The 19,198-nt window shown below is 59.1% G+C and overlaps 3 protein-coding genes across 3 annotated transcripts; 1 reads left to right on the top strand and 2 right to left on the bottom strand.

The window, feature by feature from the left end:
* Positions 1-830: 830 nt before the first annotated feature.
* Positions 831-2,530, top strand: HRG_07256 (eukaryotic and archaeal DNA primase, large subunit domain-containing protein; the record flags this gene model as incomplete). Its single annotated transcript, XM_044865727.1, has 4 exons — positions 831-1,020; positions 1,085-1,635; positions 1,693-2,304; positions 2,357-2,530. 4 exons carry the CDS (start codon positions 831-833, stop codon positions 2,528-2,530), a joined length of 1,527 nt encoding a protein of 508 aa, XP_044718691.1.
* Positions 2,531-7,450: 4,920 nt separating this feature from the next.
* On the bottom strand, positions 7,451-7,747 carry HRG_07255 (uncharacterized protein; the record flags this gene model as incomplete). The annotated part of the gene is made up of 1 exon (XM_044865726.1): positions 7,451-7,747. One exon carries the CDS (start codon positions 7,745-7,747, stop codon positions 7,451-7,453), a length of 297 nt encoding a protein of 98 aa, XP_044718690.1.
* An 8,787-nt stretch (positions 7,748-16,534) lies between these two features.
* HRG_07254 (sulfatase domain-containing protein) lies at positions 16,535-19,138 on the bottom strand (the record flags this gene model as incomplete). The annotated part of the gene is made up of 1 exon (XM_044865725.1): positions 16,535-19,138. The coding sequence occupies one exon, from the start codon at positions 19,136-19,138 to the stop codon at positions 16,535-16,537; it is 2,604 nt and encodes an 867-aa protein (XP_044718689.1).
* Positions 19,139-19,198: the final 60 nt, after the last annotated feature.

Genomic DNA, 19,198 nt, shown 5'->3' with positions numbered 1-19,198 from the left:
ATGTTCCTGGCCCGTGGTCGATGAGCTCGGAACTTTCTGAACCCTGTCTTCGTCTGCCGTGCTTCGAAATCCCTCTATCCCTGCATCATGGCCTGTCGTCAGTCGTCGACGGTCCCGACAAGATGCCCTGTACAGAGTACCCGTGAGCATCTCTCGGGCGGAAACGCTTGAGCAGGTCCTCCAGTCCGCCGCAGTCGCACCGGGGGCCGGGTGAGGAGGCGGCCCACTCAGCCCGGTGTGTCCGGGGGTCCGGTACCTCCAGGTGGCACAGGGCAGCGGTGCGCAGCGGTGCCTTGCATGAGACGGATAGCAGCACGCCGTCGACAGGATTTGCTTGACCGAGACATTGCATTAGTATTTCTGGTGGAAGCTGGAGAAGCGGCGAATGTGTGTTGCCGGGGTTTGCAGTCAACTGTATTCTTTGTCAGTCTGAGCTACAAGATGGACACGGAGCTCTTACCATTTCAGGCGGGATGAGGAAAAGTACTGCACTGCGACAATCACCCCCAGGCCCCGACTTTGTTCTTCGGCGAAGACGAGGCGGCATGTTGACGGCCATGACGAGACATGACGAATGACTGCAAGAATGACTCCAAGAATGACCTCCTTTCCCCCAGGGAACAGGGCAACAGTATAGGGTAGGTAAGCCGTGTCGGGGGGGAAATTGCATCGCATATGATTGGCTGACCGCTTAATTGAAAAAACCCACTCTCGCCCGACGCGTTTGACCCGTCGCGTCTTCTCGACGCTCACCCCAGCATCCAATCTCCACGAACCCCCTCTCGAAATCGACAGCCTCGCGGCCACGGAACCGAAGAGGATCAGACAGGATGCTGCGACACGACCACAACCGCATCGACCCCAAAAGGCGCAATGTCATTGACCACCGCAAGAAGCAGTTTGCGACGCCCCTGTACAAGGACGCCGAGTATCCGCACCGCCTCAACTTCTACACGGACGCGCCCACGGCCGACATTACGCTCGAGCAGTTTGAGCAATGGGCCATTGACAGGCTGAGAGGTCCGTTTGACGAGCAAAGAAAAAGGCGGCCGCGGGAGAGCTGACCCTTGCCCACCATCTCCAGTCTTGGCCGAGCTCGAGGCGTGCTCGTATCGCAACAAGTCGCCCGCCGAGACGGCCGTCCACATCAAGCCGGCCCTCGACAAGTTCCTGCCCCTCGAGACCAACAGCTCGGCCTCGACAAAGCTGTTTGCGCAGCGGCAAAAGGACCACTACAGCCACTTTATCCTGCGGCTGGCGTTTGCCTCGACCGAAGACCTGCGCCGCCGCTTCAACCGCCTTGAGACGATGCTGTTCCGGCTGCGCTTCAACAACGACGACCTCAACGAGCGGTCCGCCTTTGTGTCAAGCCTCGACCTAGACTGGTGGGAGCCCGTGACCGACGACGAGCGGCGCGAGCACGCGGCCGAGCTGGCGGCCGTGGCGGGTCCCAAGAAGAGCAACAACAACGCCGACGTGGACGAGACCTGGTTCAAGGTCGACTGGGGCCGGGTGCCGGACCTGGTGGAGCAGCGCCGCGTCTTTCTCAAGGCCGGAAAGGCCTTTGTCCCGGGCCGGGAGCAGTCGAGCATGGTTGTCGCCGAGTTTTCCTCGCGACTCGAGCGACAACTCGAGGTAAGCAGGGACGCCGGAGTGTTGGGAGCAAGAGCAGCGGGCTAACGCGGCGCACAGCTGACGGCGCGTGCGCTGCCACGGCTGGACGAGGACGACCGACTCACGCCAATCCTCAACCACCTCTCCAAGAACTTCGTCACGCCGGACTCGGCCTACGCGTCGGACTCGTCGGCGCCGGCGGGGGCCCAGATGACGGCGGCCAACGTGGACAAGCTGTCGCAGCACTTCCCGGCGTGCATGTCACACCTGCACCGGACGCTGCGGCGCGACGCGCACCTCAAGCACTACGGCCGGCTGCAGTACACGCTCTTCCTCAAGGGCATGGGGCTCAACCTGGAGGAGTGCCTCGTCTTCTGGCGCAGCGGGTTCCACAAGGTGACGGATGACACCTTCAACAAGGAGTACCGGTACAACGTGCGGCACGCCTACGGCGACGTGGGCGGCGACGCGAACCGCAGGGGCGGCGGCTACAGCCCCTTTAGCTGCCAGAAGATCCTGACGGAGCACCCGCCCGGGCCGGGAGAGGCCCACGGGTGCCCCTACCGGCACTTTAGCCTGGAGAACCTGACGGCCCTGCTGCAGCAGATGGGCGTGGCAGACCGGTCGGTGCTGCAGGGCGTCAAGGAGGACAAGGACAGCACAAAGTACCACATGGCGTGCAATCGGTTGGTCGCCCCTTCTTTACCCCTCCTCTCCCATGCTGGAGGGTCCTTTCTGACAGAGTGACAGTGTGTTTGAGCATCTCCACAAGGCCGAGATCAAGAAGGCCAAGGACGAAGCCATCATGACGTCGAACCAGCTCGAGACGATAGCCCACCCCAACGAGTACTTTAAGCGGAGCTATCTGCTCAAGAACCTGGGCAAGGACAGCGACGTCAAGATGGAGGAGAGCTGAGCTGCCGTACGTCGTCACGAGAGAGGGGGGGAGAGATAAGGGGATGGATATCAATGGTGCCGGCGGACAAAAGGGGGGGGGTTACGACTTGCAAGCTGCATGCAATAAGGGCGACGATCATGCATACTTGACCGAGCTTTGGGGATCGAGGAGTACATGACATGCGACGGATGGCGTTTTGGGGTTGGTTGAATCGATGCCGCATACTCTGAACAGAGCACGTGCATGAATAAAGACTTCCTTCTGGATGAGAGGAGAAGGTCCTGCAGGACACACTGCCGAAACAGTCTTCTTTCTTGACGACAAGATGTGCTTGGCCGTCTCTGATGTAGATGGACATGCCTGATGCTCGTCTCCCAGACCGGGAACTTGGATGTAGGCCATGATCGGCGTCCGATCTCCGATCTTGAGTAGCTTGGGCCATCTTGCTCAATGCGACGTGGACATCTTGAGATCCCTCATCGATCGACAGCCGTCTAGTCCACGAGCACGGCTTTTGCGCGTAACAGCACTTCGTATCGGGTGAGGCATACCAGAACCATCATCGCCAGCACTCCCCCCACCATCACCAATAACGACATCGACACACTCTCCTCCACGGCAGCCAGCACACACACATGCACACTCGCAAAGTAGACCCTCAGCCCAGCCTGCAGCCTCCCCCTCCCTCCCTTTAACACCCCCCAAAAGGCCGGGGGAGGGGAGTGAGGGGACAAGCCAAGGCAAAAGGAAGCCTCTGTAATTGCATCTCCGAGCCACACGCCCCCTCTTTCTCGGGACGGATTTCGCGTGAGACCCTGCGTCTCGGGGGGAAAAAAACAAGGTGACAGGCCAGGCCAGTGAAAAAGCAAGGAAAAAAAGGGCGCGTGTCGCTGGAGAGGAACGAGGGGGATGCGCGATGAGGTCAGGCGGGGCAGGCACGGGATGACGACATGGCGACGTAAGATTTCCGATTCCAGAGTCTTCTGCGTCGGTTTACTGCCGGTGGAGATGCGCCCGTTTTTGCTTCTTTCTTCCTTTCCTTCATGGGTTTTCGTGGGGGATGGGTGAGGTGGATATGCGGCCCTGCGCAACGTGCTTCTGGCACGACGCGCATTGGGGGGGGGGGCTTCATTCGTGCTGTGCGTCGCGTGTCTGTGATATCGCCGTGGTCTCGGTGTTGGTGTTGACGGCTTCTTCTGCACCAAGACAGTGTCCCTAAGCCCCTCCCTATCTGCGACATGATCCGTACATACAGTATACACAATCAGGCTTCCATTTCCGTCCCGCGCCATGCCCGACGGGCCCCATACCGACGCCATGCCGCCGTGTCCTGTGCAGCGCAGCAAGGTGGACAATGACATGGCTGCTACGTGCCAAGTCGCGCTCTCTCTCCCCTGCCGCTCGCGTATGTATGTATGGATGTATGAACATGTGCACGCCCAAAAGTACGACACGTTGCGGAAAAAAGGAACATGCATTGGCTCACCGCCGCATTGCGCCAGCAGTCTGGAGGAAGCCAAGTGGGGGAGGGCTGCAAGTGGGTGAGACACAGCTTTGAAGAACTTTGGCGATGGCTTCATGTTGGGGGGGTCGGTCAGGACGCGTACATGTATGGAACTGGCTAGATCGGGCCGGTGGGGCAGGAGACGAGATGTCTATGGCTGACGGGCAGCCATAGATACATACATACATACGTAGAAGCAGATGCACGCATCGAACATACATATTCAGGTCCGGCAGGCGTGCATGCATACGAGGCCAGAAACTTGTTTGCGCACGTACATACAGGACAAGCCAAGCTCCGGGCTGCCGCCGTCATTCCGCGGCTGAAAGTTGAATCCCCCCACCACGCCAACCTACAGATTCATGTATGTACGGAGTAATACAGAACTTGTCACAGCACATGCAAAATGCACACACGGCGAGCGGTAGTGCGGCATCCTCGTCTCGGGCCTTGTCAAAGGGTGGGTAGACGGGCACTGGCTCCTCTCGGCCCGCTCGCGCGAGAGATAGGCCTGACACGCTGCATCCATGTGCGTCAAGGAGCAGGTGTCATGCAGGCATCTGGCCGCCGTGCCGTGGCTATCGGCACCCGCGCGGATCTACGGCTCCGGTCCCCCGCACCGCCTTTCTCCGGCCGGACCGGTCGGCCCACGGCCGGCCACCCACGGCCGGGCTTGTCATGGTCCTTGACCACCAAAAAAGGGAAAACGGGCTGAGACGAAACTCACATTTTGCAATGGTGAGCTTGGAAGCTTGGCGGTTGTTGACTCGAGCACCCCCCACCTCGTGCCCCCTTTCATGTCCAGCCTTGGTCATTTTCCACCCTCATCCTCTCTCCCGCCCTCTTTTCCCGCGCAAAGCCCGCCGGCCCCGAACAGGGACGTGCACATGCTTGTATGTGATTCTTACACCGGCCTACTATGGTGCCATTCCTCAGGGTCCAAGGCAAGCCGTGGAGACAGCAGCCCCCACGGAGGCAGAATGAGGTTTAGACCCGTCACGGCATCCGACGATACCGCGAGTGACGTGGGGGTGCCATCACCACGCAGATGCATGCATACATACTGTCGTGGTCTCTGCGGCGGCACGGGAAGCCATTGCCAAGAGCCGAGGGGGAGCCATGATGCCCGCTCAGTCCACCGGCCGTCTCCCTACTGAGGATAACTCGCGACGTGGGCGACAACAAACAAGAAGAAAAGAAAAAAAAACGACGATATCTTGCCCTCTCGCATAGTGGTCAATGGCCCCTCTTCCCTGCCCAAAGCCAGCCCAGGTATCCTGGCCATGGCAGCGCCCGGCAGTGGGCCGGACAAGTCAGTCTTCCACCTCGTTTCTAGGCTGGCACGGAACCGGGAACAGGATCACTAGCCATGTGATCCATCTCGTGCATTATATTCACATGGATTCTACGTAGCAATGGTCTCTTCCTCCCGGCACAGGGGCCAGGTCCAGCCATCATCATGCAAAAAAAAAAAACACAATTCGCACCCTCCACAACACCATAGAAACTCCCAGGGAACAAAAAGAAGAAGAAGGAAGAATAGCGGGCATCCCAAAACAACAAACAGAACCCCGGTGTTGAATCGCGCCCATGTGAACGTGCATGAAACAACTCTTTCTATCGCAGGCCTCCCCCCCTTCTGACTACTCTACCGTATTGTCGCGGCCCACCGAGTCACGCGCTGTTTCACGACTTTCTTCAGGGCCATGCCGGACCGGAGGACCCTCCATCCCTGTGCCAAGGCACGAGGTGAATGAAAAAAAAAAACCTCAGGCCAATCGCAATCGCTGCATTCCCGACGCTGCTTCATGCCCATTGCGCCGACTGTGCATGCTCCGTATTTTCGTCGCGCATCTTTCTCGTTGGGGCGCAGCAGGGACTCGAGGTGGCCAGAAGCGCCAAGACGGAGGAGATATAAACAACAAAGCAAAGCAAAGTTTGACCGATCATGACAACAGTCACCCGCCCCGGTTGGAGCCCTTTAAGCGTAGTCCATTCGAGGCCCACAAGCTTCTGGAGAAATTGGCCAAGTCAAGCCAACAAGAGTCATGCCTAAGCCACGGCGCCCTACGGGGCATTGGGCTGTGCAGTAGAGTGCCTTGACAGTTTTGCGAGCTGCGGAGATGCACTGAGGCAGTGTAAACGGTAGATGGGAAAATGGTCTTCTATTTCTGCTACATGCAAAGTTACCCCGTTCTCAACCAAGGCCATAATACGAACAGCCCACGGAGTGCCGTGGCCCTTGATCGCCATTGGCTCGGCCTCGCGTGGCTTGCGCTGCAACATCTCCGGGAACCCCTGACATGCAGTGACTTGGCCCCAGCAAATGGTAGCCCGCTACATCTCGTACCGCCGGAAAGCGTACCGTCTCCGGCTCGGCGCGTCCTGCCTGTCGCACCCTGCCGTCATGCCCAGCACCGCCATGTGTGGCTGCCGGTTCGTCGGTACATCCTACCAAAGACACTGGCAATATGCAGTTGCCTTTTGTGATCGATCGACAGGGACATGATCGTGACCGGCGCAACGTTGCGTTCTCGAGACGGCTCGTTGCCAGCAGTGTGTTGAGCTCCGATATGCCAATCGCCTGTGGCACCAGGAGCAGAGGCATCTACCCCTGGTTGTGTAAAATCTCTTATACACACGGCCTTTCCGTGCCGTGGTCATGCAAGCCCCAGCCAGTGGAATAATGGAAAAGTGTGGAAGAAGAACCAGATATAATAAAAAATGAAACAAGAAATGAAAGGTTGGCCGGGACCGCGGCAGCCGATGTCGTCGCAGCTCTGGCACAACTGAAGGTTCCCACAATGCATTGGTTGCGGGGTACACTCGGGGCGTAGATGAGAAGCCGTGTGCTTGCGCGTCCGGCGGCACATTGACCGTTTCCCTCTCGACTCCCATGGTCCCCAAGGGTGGGAGGTCGGGCGAAGTTCGACAGGGCGGACGAGCGGGCGCTGTCAATGGTCCCTCGATATGTCTCGGCGTTCAGAAAGTGACGGCATCAGTTCGTCCCGACAGCAAACAATTCCTCTCGCAACTGTGCACCTGGGAGGAAACAAGGCGAGAGGTCCGTAGACGGCGAAAGGTGAGGTTGCGAATCGCGTGCGCATGTCTTGGGTACAAGACATTCCCGGCTGCCGGCTGCGACAAAGGCCTCTAGGCCCGACGCCTGATTGTCGTGAAGAAGTAACCTGCAGTTGCTCGGGGCGTTCACGCAGCGGCGTGACTGGAGAAGTCCGTGGCTGCTCCAAAAGGGGGGTATCACAAGTTTTGATTCGCTGGAAAGAGCATTCTCGTGCGCGCGTTTCATCAATGCACCAGCAACACGCAACAAGTTGTCGTGCATGCCGTGGTGTGAGATAGGAGGAGGAGGAGGAGGAAGAAGTCGTCATCGTCATCAGATGTTGCTGTCCGTGGATGGTGGCAGGCGCGTCCCCTTATTTGTAGCCCACCATCTTGGCGCAACGTTGGCAGTAGTAGAGGTTGTGGGCGATGCGGACCATGCCCATGGTGCTGATGTCGTCGGTCGAAGTCGTCTCGACAGCTCGGGCACAGCGCATGCAGCGCAGCACCTCGACCGAGGCAATGGCACGAGGCCGTCTCGTGGCCGTCTCCATGCTGTGACGGAAGGAGGCGGAGGAAGCGTCGGTGGTGAGGTCCGAGTCGGAAGAAGAGGCCGAAGAAGAGGACGAGGTGGATGAGGAGGAGGGAGACCCAAAGAGTTTGCTGGGCATGGTGAAGATGTGTCTGGGTTCTGTTTGTTGTGTGTGGTAGATGAGAGAGCTGGAGGACGGGATCGAGGAAGACGCGGAGGCGGCAGGGCGACGGGATATAGTATGGCTCGAGTCGGGTGGTCGTTTCGAAGAGGGGACGTTGGCCAGCTGATGGATGGGGAAGGGGCCGACAGATTTATGACTCGTAAACGGCCTGGAACTGGGAGCTGTTCGGCTGTGACTGAGGGTGGATATGCGTATCCGTGGTAGTGGTGGATATTGCCGGGTCGGTCTTGTCAAGGATCTGCGGGGGAGAGTGTCGCGCGGCGTCCGGGTTGATATATATCGTGGGAAGAGCAACAAGAGAGAAAGAGAGAGAGAGGGGGAGAGTCGGCGGGGCGCAAGGAGGGGGCGTGTGCCTGTATGTATGCCTGTATGTGCGGAAGGGATTGGGCCTGTTCAACAAAGAGGTTGAAGCGAAGAGGCGGAAGGGAGGGAACGCTTGGGCTTGAGCCGTTGCGCACTGCTAGATTGGCCAAGTCTAGGCTGCCTGGGCTGCTGGGCATTGGCAGGCATGGTCGGGGGGGGGTGTGGCAGCGGCGAGCGTGGGATCCACGCGTAGGGGGTGGGCGGCTTGATCGACGATGATAGCATGTATGTGTGTATGTATGTAGCGGGACGCCCGTCTCTGTGCCGCAGTGCCGTAGCACGCTGTATGCATCTGCCTGGAACCTTGTCCAGGCGTCGCAGGAGTGGGATTTGAGTTGGGCATCGGGTTTCATGCAACTAAAGGGGCAGGGCGTGCGCGAGAACAGGCCCGGAGATGCCCAGGAACTGTATTGAGTACAGGCTCGGCAGGCCGCGGCGCGCGGGGCATCCAAGTGCCCGGTACACAGAGTCACCTCGCAGCCAGGCACAAGGAGAGAGAGTTCACCGAGGATGGTTCCCCAGCCCAGCTCCGTGGAGAAGAAGCCCAACTGGCCCTGCCTCCAAAGTCAAGCTAAGCTGTCTGTTGGGGAGAGACCTTTCCGGGTGTTTTTGACTCTGGTCGCAATCACGGTGCACTCAAGTCAAGCAGGCGTCGAGAGTTTCACCGAGCGGGCAAAGAGGGTCGTCTCGGCCTTTGTGACCATGAGTCTCTCGACAAGGAAGCCCCCATCGTGTTGGCGGCAGAGGCAAATGGTCCAGGGCACCTCCATCACCTCCATCACCACCCTCACTTGCGGCAGCCATGGCTGATGCAAAGGGTCCCTGTTGCGCGCGTGTACTCTGTACTGTAAATGTAATGTCAATAGCCAGCCAGGATCGCATGTGGACCCGTCAAACTGCGGATGGACCGGAGGCCTAGGACGGCGGAGAGAGCGCAAGGGGCGTGGCCCTACCGCGCGAAGTAAAAAGGCGAGGGAGGGCGAGCGCTACCGTACTCACGACGGCCTGTTTCTTCAGTGGGTTATTGACTTTTGCTGCAGCGGACTCTCGGCACATCTGGCCTGGCCCGTCAGACCCGCCCCGTCAGCCCGTCAGCCCGTCTGCCCGTCTGCGGCAACCTCTGGAGAGAGGGCGAGCGAGGCTTTGTTTCGTCAAGTTGGCCGGCCCCGGTTTGCGAAGCCGATTGTTTCGAGGCATTTTTACTGACTTGTCCGTGAAACCCCTTGGGCCCTTGGGGGCCATCTCGAAAGCCGAAAGGGGGAGAGAGGGCGAAAAAAGTCGACGGCCGCGAGACCAAGGGGAGTAACCGGGACCGGCCTTGTTGGTCAGGTCTACGAGGCAGTACCGGTAGTTGAGGGGGGTGGAAGGGGTGTGCGTGATACAAGGCATTTTGCAAGTCATGTCTCTAGCTGTCTTGAATGCTTATTATCCCGCTGCGCTACACCTACATACCTACATACCGGCCGAACGGAGCATTTGTGCAGAGGAAAATAAGAGATTAAAGTACAAAAACAAAGAAGACTCAGCCTTGCCAGCGGCAGATTTGATGCTCATGCGATTCAGCCGGTTCGCGACTGCATGAAGCCAATTTACACGGAGCGGGACGCGACCATGGGGATGCAACGACATCGGATGCCGAGAGGGGAGTGCATGCCGGTCGCGTCATGGATCGGGCACGACGACGACAAGGAGGAGCGCGGTGAGAGGGGAGCAGCGGTCGTGGCACAGGCAGCAGGCAAACGTACGAGCCGTCATCTTGGTGAGTGTCTGAGTGTGGATGGATGGGGGCATGGGTGTATGTATGTATGAATGTATGAATGTACATATGTATACTGTAGTGCGTGAGAGCAGGTACAGTATGCTCGGATATAACATGGACTCGTGACGAGCCGGGCGCGTCGTCGAGCGATGTGCGAGCCATGCTTGGATCCTGGGCAGTCAACTGCCCGACCTGCTCCGTCTATATGTATGTACAGTACAGTACTGTACCATGAGCCCGGGCTGTCAAGACGGCTTGATGGTGCTGACCAAGATGCTTGTGAGTCACGGCCGTCATCCTGAGCCCAGCCTGCGCCGCGCCGCGCGGTCTCGAGACGCAAGATGCCCACGCCAGCACGGAACTCAGGTCGAGGACACGTCGCAAGGGGGCATGTAGACAGACATGTTGTGAGCAGCCGTGCGAGACGTTTGCCGACGACGAGGCAACACGCAAGCTGCTGTCTCGATAACGTGGATTCGGAGGATACAGTACAGTACAGTACAGTACAGGACAGGACAGTACAGCACAGCACAGCACAGCACAGCACAGTATAGCACAGTACAGTACCGTAGTTGGCCTGGAGAGCAGAGCAAAGGGGGCAAAGGGGGGGGGGGGGGGGTGGGCCCGGCAAAGGCCCGTATGCATCTATGGGAGCAGCCACCACCACCCCCTGTTGGCTGCCGTGCATGCCTGTAGACGATGCTTGCCTGTAGACGATGCTTGCCTGTAGACGATGCTCATGCAGCTAAGTGGAATGCCAAAGAAGAATCGAAGGAAGCCAACGGTTAGAGGCCGGCGCCCAGGGGGGGCTTAGCTCCATCGGCAGCTCCTGATGGCCCTGCGAATCCCCGATCCGGAGCACCACCACGGCCGTGTTCGCAGGGCAGCTTTCGGCCGGCATCGAGTCATCAAGAGGGAAAAAGCACTTTGGCTCCCCCTTTTGGAGCGTCGCCCGCCAACAAGACGGGGGGGTCAACGAGCATCGGGCCAGTTTGCCCCGAATCGGACCAACGGGCCCCGATGGCACAAACTCTCTGCAGCAGCACATGCGCTGGCGACTCCGTCAGCCCGGCGATTCAGTAGAGAGGCTCGGAGCCCCGATGCTCGGATCCCGTGGGGGGCGGGCGGACGGCGACGGCGACGACTTGGCTAGCCCGGCGCAACTTTAATATTTTTTTTTTCATTTTCTTGCCACATATCCGGCCTTGCGTCTGTGCTCCCTCGCCACTGCGCCTTGCCAGGCGAGGGCGGGATGGCCTTGTTGAAGATGGGCGTGGGGGGGGAGAAGCGCACGGCCAGTCTCCTGCTGCTGAATGAATCAAGTGTCGTCCATCTCCTGTGCAGTATTGTACACATCGACGATGCACCGAGTCCCTAAACAATGGCTGATCGGCGGGCTCCCCCTCGCTCCCTTGGATAGCACGCTTCTCCCGCTGATCGGACAATGGATGCCTGCACATGACGGCCAGGGCCGGTGACCAAGGCGCCGCAGGGCAAACGAGAACAAAGGCACACCCCGCGTCGCTTGGCCATCTCTCGCTGTCTCCTTGCCACGGACATTCCCCGTTTTGACACCATGGCCGTCCCGATGTGGCCCAGGCGGCCATGTTTATCCCCCTCGGCACGGGGGTCCGTTCTCGATGCGGCCCGCGATTCACAAGATGAGATCGCGATACGGAGCATTGGATGCGACTCTTTCTCTTTCTTGCCCGCCGGCTCAAAGTGCCCGGCGCGAAACCTCGAAGACGTGTTGTGCTGCGATCGCTGATCTCTCCAAGGGACTGCATCAGGGGCTCGCATTGCCCCCGAACTGAACTTTGCGCGTGGCCCAATCCACGTGCGCCGTGGCCAGTGGGGATCGAGATGGATTATTCGCCACGAGATGCGGCACCGGAGCCTCGATTTGCGGCAGTGCTCTTGTGAATTGCTAGTCGAGGACAGTGGTCGCGGATCACACATCTCTTACTGTATACGTTGTTTGTACAAAGCAATCGAGGCTCCCAGACAAGTTGCATCATTCTCCGCGTCCCTTTGCTGGTCCCCGCACGTCCTGCATCGAGATGATGGCGGCGTTGGATATATTTCATACATGACGCCTCCATTTCCTCCGATCAACCCCGGCCGGCCACTTACTCTTGCAACCGCAAAACCCTCCCTGCATTCACCCACCGATGCTGGCTTCATCAACCTGGAAGCCTGCATGTGCCTGTCTGTGAGTCTGTACGTACTGACATCGTGAGTCATTACGTCCCTGCGCATGTGAGCAGCCGTCCTCCTCCACATGTTCGCGCCCCGGACTGCGAATCCCGAGACGGAGAGTGCTTCAAAGGGAAAAGATGCCAAGCCAATATTCAACAATCGTGTCTTTGGGCCTATTAATACGCAGCCGGGAAGTTTGGCTCCTCTCCTGCCATCGTCGGCCATGCCTGGATTCGGCCCCTCTCCAGAGGCACGGGCGTGGCCTGACGTGCGCAGACCCTGCTGCCGCGCGTTCGGCATTGCGCCTCTGCGGAAACCATGGTGGTGTTTGCTTCCTTTTTGCATCTGTTTCCCGGCCCCCCGTGCGCGTGTGCCTGGCACGGTCCAGACCATTGGATGCGCCCACTCCCTGTCATGGCCGAACGGCTTGATGGTGAATGAGACGACGCGGCGACGTGTCTCCGCCCTGCATCTTCCCCATGCTCGGCATCTCGTCGCCGCACACAAAGTCGCATGTTAGATTACCGGGGTCGGAGAATCCACTTGGCTCTGGCGCTTTTTGGCTGCACGTCTGCGGGCGGCGCTTGCTGCCATCGGGAACCCTGTTGTGCACCCTGATGTGCACCCTGATGTGCACTCACACAGACAGACGGACGGTCCTTTCCAAAGACCTTGGAAAAGACCTTGGGTCGGGTCAGCATAGGTCTGGACCCTCTCGCGACCATTGCCAAAGTTGTTTCCTCCCGTCCATGCACATACATGGCTCCACCCCCCTCCTGACGCCGCCTAGGTAGAGCCCCATGGCCCCGGGGGGGGAAACACACCCAAAAGGATGAAAAGACTTGGCATGCCGCAGGTCCTGCGGGCTCCACGGAGAAGCCGCCTTTCGCACACACGGGCAGGGACAGGCAGGCTGGTTGGCAGAAAGACGGCAGGTGTCCGACAAGGCGGCCGCTTTGGGTTTCTCCTCTTGCCCGCCCAACCATATCGTGCATGGACTGGCTTTGGGCTCTCCCTCGCCGCGGGTGGAGAGTCAGTCGGGTCCTTCCGTCGAGGGATGATTTCTTACCTAGTGTACATAGGCAGATGATAATCTTCTGTGTTTGTTGTAGTTGGACGCTGCCTACTTTGTGTGCATGCACTACGAGTGTCTGTCTACCGTCACGGGGAGAAAGACGTATTGCGTTGCGTTCATACATCTCCTACATGGTCCTGCGTACGCGTATACATGGAGGACAGGAGAAGCCGTTTCAACACCGAGCGTGCGAGAATTGCCAATGACTCGCCCCGACCAAGTGGAAGACGCGGCCGTGGACAAGGCACCACGAGGCACCTGATGCAGACCATGATAGGCAGAGGGCTCGTGGCAGAGAGTGCCAAAGTATGCATGCATGCATATACATACGTACATGCGGCAGAGTTTTGGCGGAGAAGCCGGCCGGCCCTGATCGCCATCCCTTGCATTGCTGCCATGACAAGAGTTTGCCGAGGGCGACGTGTCAAGACTCAAGACCGGCCTTGACACACGAGCGTGTGTGTGTGTGTGTGAGTGAGGGAAAAAGAGAAAGTCTGCGGCCCGGCAACCTGGCGTGGGCGTCGTTCTAGATCTCAGCAGGGTTCTGACAGGGCCCCTGGTTCCCCAAGGCGATTCCTCGGCGCCATCTGCGAGAGGTTTCACAGGAGCCCTGAAACCGACCTTTTTCTTTCTTTCTTTTCCTTGGTTGCTCGGTGAGCCTCGGCCACCCTGTCAGGACACACACAGACAAGCTTTTACCCTTATCCTTTGCTTGCGCCGTAGCTTGCAGGTCATGCTTTCACACGTCGACGAAGCTGCTCCAAGCCTCTCTGCTCAAGCCTTTTCTCTGCCCAGCCAACTAGGCCTTGGCAGGGAGGGGGCCAAGGGGCTCGGTCTAGAACAACAGGGCGAGAGAAGATGTCACGCTGTAAACAAAACGCCGCCTGATGTTGCACTTCGGGGAGGAGGGCATAAGCTAGCCGCCACACAGTAGAGTCGAGACCGGGAACCAAGAGCCAGGGGGGGAGGCAAAAGAAAGCAACGCCGGGCTCTGCATCCCGGCACCGCACGGACGCGTTCCATTTTCCCTGCACGCCTGTATGCTTCAGCCAGCCCGAATTCTCGGGCTGGCGGCCGACTTCTGGGCCGACGAGGAGGACCCCTAAAACAAGCGGGGCCGGGGGGGGGAGAAAGGGGAAGCCTGACTAACTTAGCAAAGGCCCTTGCCCTCGACAAGGCATGCACGACGGTCAAGGGCAAAAAGAACTGTTCAAGGCCTGGCTGGTTTGAACGGTTCCCCCCTTCTTGTACTCCGTAATCTTTTTGATCCGCCGAGTCTTATCCAATGGGGTCTTCCCTTATTCATGAACATCCCCCCCCCCAAGACCTTTGTTGAAACGACAAGAGACGTCCTCTCTCCACGACAGCTCCCCCTCTTCATCAAACCCTTCTTCTCCCTGTTTTCTCTCTTTCTCTTCCAAAAGGGGGGGGGGGGGGAGAGGGGGAGAAAGGCCCCGACCAAAAGCGTCCCAATGCCCAGTCCGCAGCACCAACAGGGCTGAAAAGAGTGCCCAGCCAACAAAGAAGAGGGCACGGCCAAATGGCAACTGGCGAAATGCGACTCCCGTAATGATAAACAAAAGCAACAAAGAAGCCTTCACTTGGCCTAGCACAAACACCCCGGCTCCTGTTGGCTGTCTTTGATTATGCTCGTAAACATTCTTTTATCCCGTCCAACCGTCGCCGCCTCATCAATGCAAACATCGTCTCTTCATGCTGCGGGTCGGACGACGCCCATGCTTTTCGGCCAACAAAACGCCATGAACCCAGTTGGCGGGTAAGCATCTACCAGCGCATCTTGTCTTGCTTGCCCCGGGGATTCCTGTTGGTCCTCGTCCAGACTTAGGCTCATACCCGTGGCTTGTTGATTGCTCAATCTTGTTCCCATCACCCATGTTCCGCCGCCATCGGTTGGGCACAGCACAGGGAAACAAAAATTGCTTCTACCCATCAGGCTGCCTGCCGCTTCCAGTCTGGACCGTAAGTTAGAGGTTCCACCGCCGCGGCCCGCGTGCGAGCCAACAACGGCTGGCTCTTGCGCTGCCTCGTGCTCGACAACCCCGTCTCTGGCTCGCAAAAAACTCACTGTACCTCGTTGCTTATGGCAGAGCCCGACACACGATCCAGACGCGAGACGAGAGCCGGAGTATGATCAGGTTGACTTTCTTTGCACCATCTCCATTATCTATAAGCCCCTGTGCCAGACGACGCCTGACCGGCTAGGAATCCTCGAGGCGTGCTCCGGACCCGAAGCAGCCTGCCGGTGGTGCTGGTAACGATGCGTCAAGTCAGACGTCAGCTGGTCTCCTAGCACCCTCTCCTTCCGTCTCCTCCATCACACATAAAACTCTATCCGTCCCTCGGCCGTTGGGGCTGGGAAACAAATCCAAACAGGCGTTTCGCCGCAAGCATCCCTCCCCATCCTCGACTCCACCCAAAGGCATCCAAAATGCATGGTCAAGGCCGCAGAGGCGCTCGCCCTTTGAATCTCGACCACCCAGTCGTGCGCCAAGCTGTCCTCAAGAGGTACATTGAGGGCGGCGGCGCAACAATCCTCACGAGGGCGCCAAGAGGATACCGAGACTTCCTAAGCCACCTCCAATTCGAGAGCGGCCGCCCATCAAAGTCTGGGCACAAGTCACCAGTGACTTAAAATTTCGGCACGGGAGCCAAATAAATCGTCTTGACAATTCCGAGTCCCGAATCCCGTGTCGGCAACGGACCGTACGCCGTCCACATAGTTGCCGTTGAGTGTGCCCTCTCCCAAGCCGTGGGATTGCCGAGCCGGGCATCCGTCATGTCCAAACCGGTCCGATCGGTCCGCAACTCCGTTCATGCGAGTTGCCGGCCAACGAGTCCGTCGACCCTGGCTTCTGCCTTTGGATCGCTCATGCGCCCGGGACTGGTCCCTCGGTCTCGTCCAGCTCGATGGTCGCTTCGCCTCACAAATCAAGCAAGGCTTTCCGAGACTTCGCCAGCGAGGTGGTCAGCTCCGTCTGATCGTCATCGTCCGGCCCCCGTGTCAGCCCACAGCCTCCGCGACGTCACATCACTCCGCCCTGCAGCCTCTGTCGACCCGTCCAAGGCATCACCGCATCAACTGTCGCTGGCACAGAAATAGCCGGCATGGCCACACCCCGTATATATTCCAAGGAAACCGCCTGACAGGAACGGGTCCACGGAGAGTAGCTGAGGGGTAAAGAGACTAGAATAAACAATGACAATGCTCGCCCATGCAATCGCAGTTTATGCTCAAGACAGGATATAAAATAGCAGAAACGATGGATGGTCACCTCGAGGTGCCTACCCTTGTTCTTGCTTTGCTTTTGGACTCAACGGCATCAAATCACTTTGCATTGTAACGCCAACGCCTGCCGTTGTCCTTGACCCACCAACGGCCCATAAAGGCCGCCCTCTCTGTCCATTGGGCGGCCTCGATGCCGTGCTTCTTCTCCACCTTTTCCAGAAACGGGGGGAAGGCAAATGCGACTACGGCGTCGTTCTCGCGCGGGTCCTGGACCGTGTCGGTGAAACGCCACTCGACATCGTCGATGACGGGCATGATGAGACGCCACTCGGGTCGGCGGGCGTCTCGGACAGCGACGGTGGCGCGGCCGGGGTTCATGACGGTGAAGAGCCAGTTGGCCTCGCCCGTCTCGAGCGAGACCTTGCGCTGGGGTCGGATCAGGGACTGACCCTCGTAGTTGTGCATCAAGTCGTGCGCCGCCTGACTGGCCCCCTTGGGCAGAGAGCCCGTCTCGACGAGCAGGTCGAGAATGGTGGGCAGGATTTGCATGGAAACGACGGCGTCGTTGATGTCGACGGGCGGCAGCTTGGGGTGCGACATGACCAGGGGGACGTGGAAGTTGCCGACGTTGCCGTTGTAATAGGGCGTGACGGCGCCAGTCTCGGGCAGGGACAGGCCGTGGTCGCCAACGAGGACAAGCAGCGTTTCGTCGGCCACGCCCTCTTCGTCGAGGATCTCGAGAATCTGCTTCAGCCAACGATCGACGTAGCCGACGGCGTTCATGTAGTGCGACAGGTCGTTGAGCTTCTTTTCGGCCGTCAGAGGAACGTACTTTTCCTCCTCGGGCATGCCAAAGGGATGATGGGTCGTGCTCGTCAGGTGCGACAGGAAAACGCGCTCCTTGTTCTTCTTGGCCTCGGCGAAGGCATCCCGGATGTAGTCCTTGATGGCCACCTCGGGCATGCCGTAGTAGTTGATGTCGCTCATGTTGACTTTGCCGAACTTGGCTTTGCCGCCCTGCAGATACTCCTTGTGGACGACATTCTCGGCGGCGTATCCCAAGACGGGCATCTCGGCGTCCTGCTTGTCGTATCCAATCGTCACCGACTGCATAAACTTGGACGTCCAGTTGTACGAGGTAAAGTCGTCCCCATCCTTGGGCTTGTCGTCGCTTGGCTTTTCATCTTGGTTGTCGAGCTGGTTAAAGGCATTGAAGATGTGGGGGAGGCATGGCTGATAGACGTGGTTCGCCTGGTCGACGTTGAAGTCGGCGACAAGCGGGTACAGGCCGCAGATGGTGCCGAACAGGCTCTTGAGGGTATAGGTGCTGGTGGTGTGGACGTTGTTGGCGTTGATGCCGCCGCGGCGTGGTTGGGTCGGGTGCGTGAAGCCATCGTCATAGTCGCCGGTGAGCATGTTGGCCGTCGGGGTCAGCGTGGCGAGGCGCTCGAGGGCCTCGGCGGGCATCGACTTGTTCTTAAAGGTGCCAATGAGCTCGTCCCAGATGGTGCCGCTCTTCTTGACGGGGAAGACGTCCTTGCGTGTGCTCTCGAGCTTGATGAGCACCACATGGCGGATCTTGACGTCACTGAGCTTGCTCTTGATCTCGCTGATGACACCGTGGTCCAGGTTGGAGATTCGGAGGGGATCGTCGGCTGCGCGGTAGTGCTCCTTCTTCTCGTACCAGTCCTCGAATCCCGGCAGGGGCGTGTCCTTGGGCAGCCAGGAAAATGGCACGGGGTCGGCAAGGGCGGTGCGGTTCCCAAGGTCGCCGTTGATATCGGTGCCGTACGAGGGGATCAGGTCGGCGAGACTGGGGGACGCGTTGATTAGGTCGACAAAGGGCATCAGCGGCAGTGTCCAGGACATGAAGACCAGGGAGTTGTCCTCGGGGCGAGAAAGCGTAGTGACGATGAGGGTGAGCAGCGAGGCGCCGACTGCGACATGCAGCCAGGTGAACCACTTGGATTGAGCCGGGCGTGCGTGGGCGGGTTTGTCGGAGGCTTCGCAGCTGACGTCGTCGAGCATCTTGCGCTCGGAAGCGCCGCCCTCGACATCATCCTGGGGGACGTGCTGGTAGCTGACATTTCGCCGGGCGCTCCAGCGTTTCGAGAGCTTGGCGAGGAGGAAGACAAAGGGCCATTGGATGATGGCAAGGGCGGCGTTTGTGATGACGAAGCACGTATCCTGGAGGAGCCAGGCGGCGACGAGGATGGAGCCAACGGTGAGGGAGCAGGATAAGAGGCCGGAGAGCAGCATGGCCCACGAGGACGAGTCACCGGCGACGCCGACGTTGCGCCAGTGGAGCTCAGTGCCGGCGACGAGGAAGAAGGAGATGCTGGTGGCGGCGAGAACCAGGGACAAGGCGACAATTGCGGAAGCGAGCGAGGCGGCGAGGAACCTCAGGGGCCGCATGGCCAAGGACGACTGGGCGTCGAGGAGGAGGCGGAGGACGAGGAGAAGGATGACATCTTGGGCAAAGAAGGACAGGCCGTACGCGAGCACGTCGGAGGGAGCGAGGGCCTCGCGATGGGCGTATACGTGGACGACTTTTGAGCCGAGGATGGAGGCGGCGGCGACGGCAAAGGCGAAGCGAGAGGCGAAGAAAACCCGTCGGGTGCAGAGCCAGGTGGCTAGGGACGAGGGAATGGACGACGCGGACGGGGAGCTGGCCCGCGCGTGTCGGATACGATGAAAGACCATGACGACGGCGTGATTATTCCCGAAAGAAATCCAAAATCGACCTGCCAACAAGAGAGCCAA

Source organism: Hirsutella rhossiliensis (assembly GCF_020360975.1).
Source record: "Hirsutella rhossiliensis strain HR02 chromosome Unknown scaffold00008, whole genome shotgun sequence".
Lineage (NCBI taxonomy): Eukaryota > Fungi > Ascomycota > Sordariomycetes > Hypocreales > Ophiocordycipitaceae > Hirsutella > Hirsutella rhossiliensis.
Note: the sequence above shows the minus strand (reverse complement) of the source record. Positions and strands in the feature narration are given on the sequence as shown.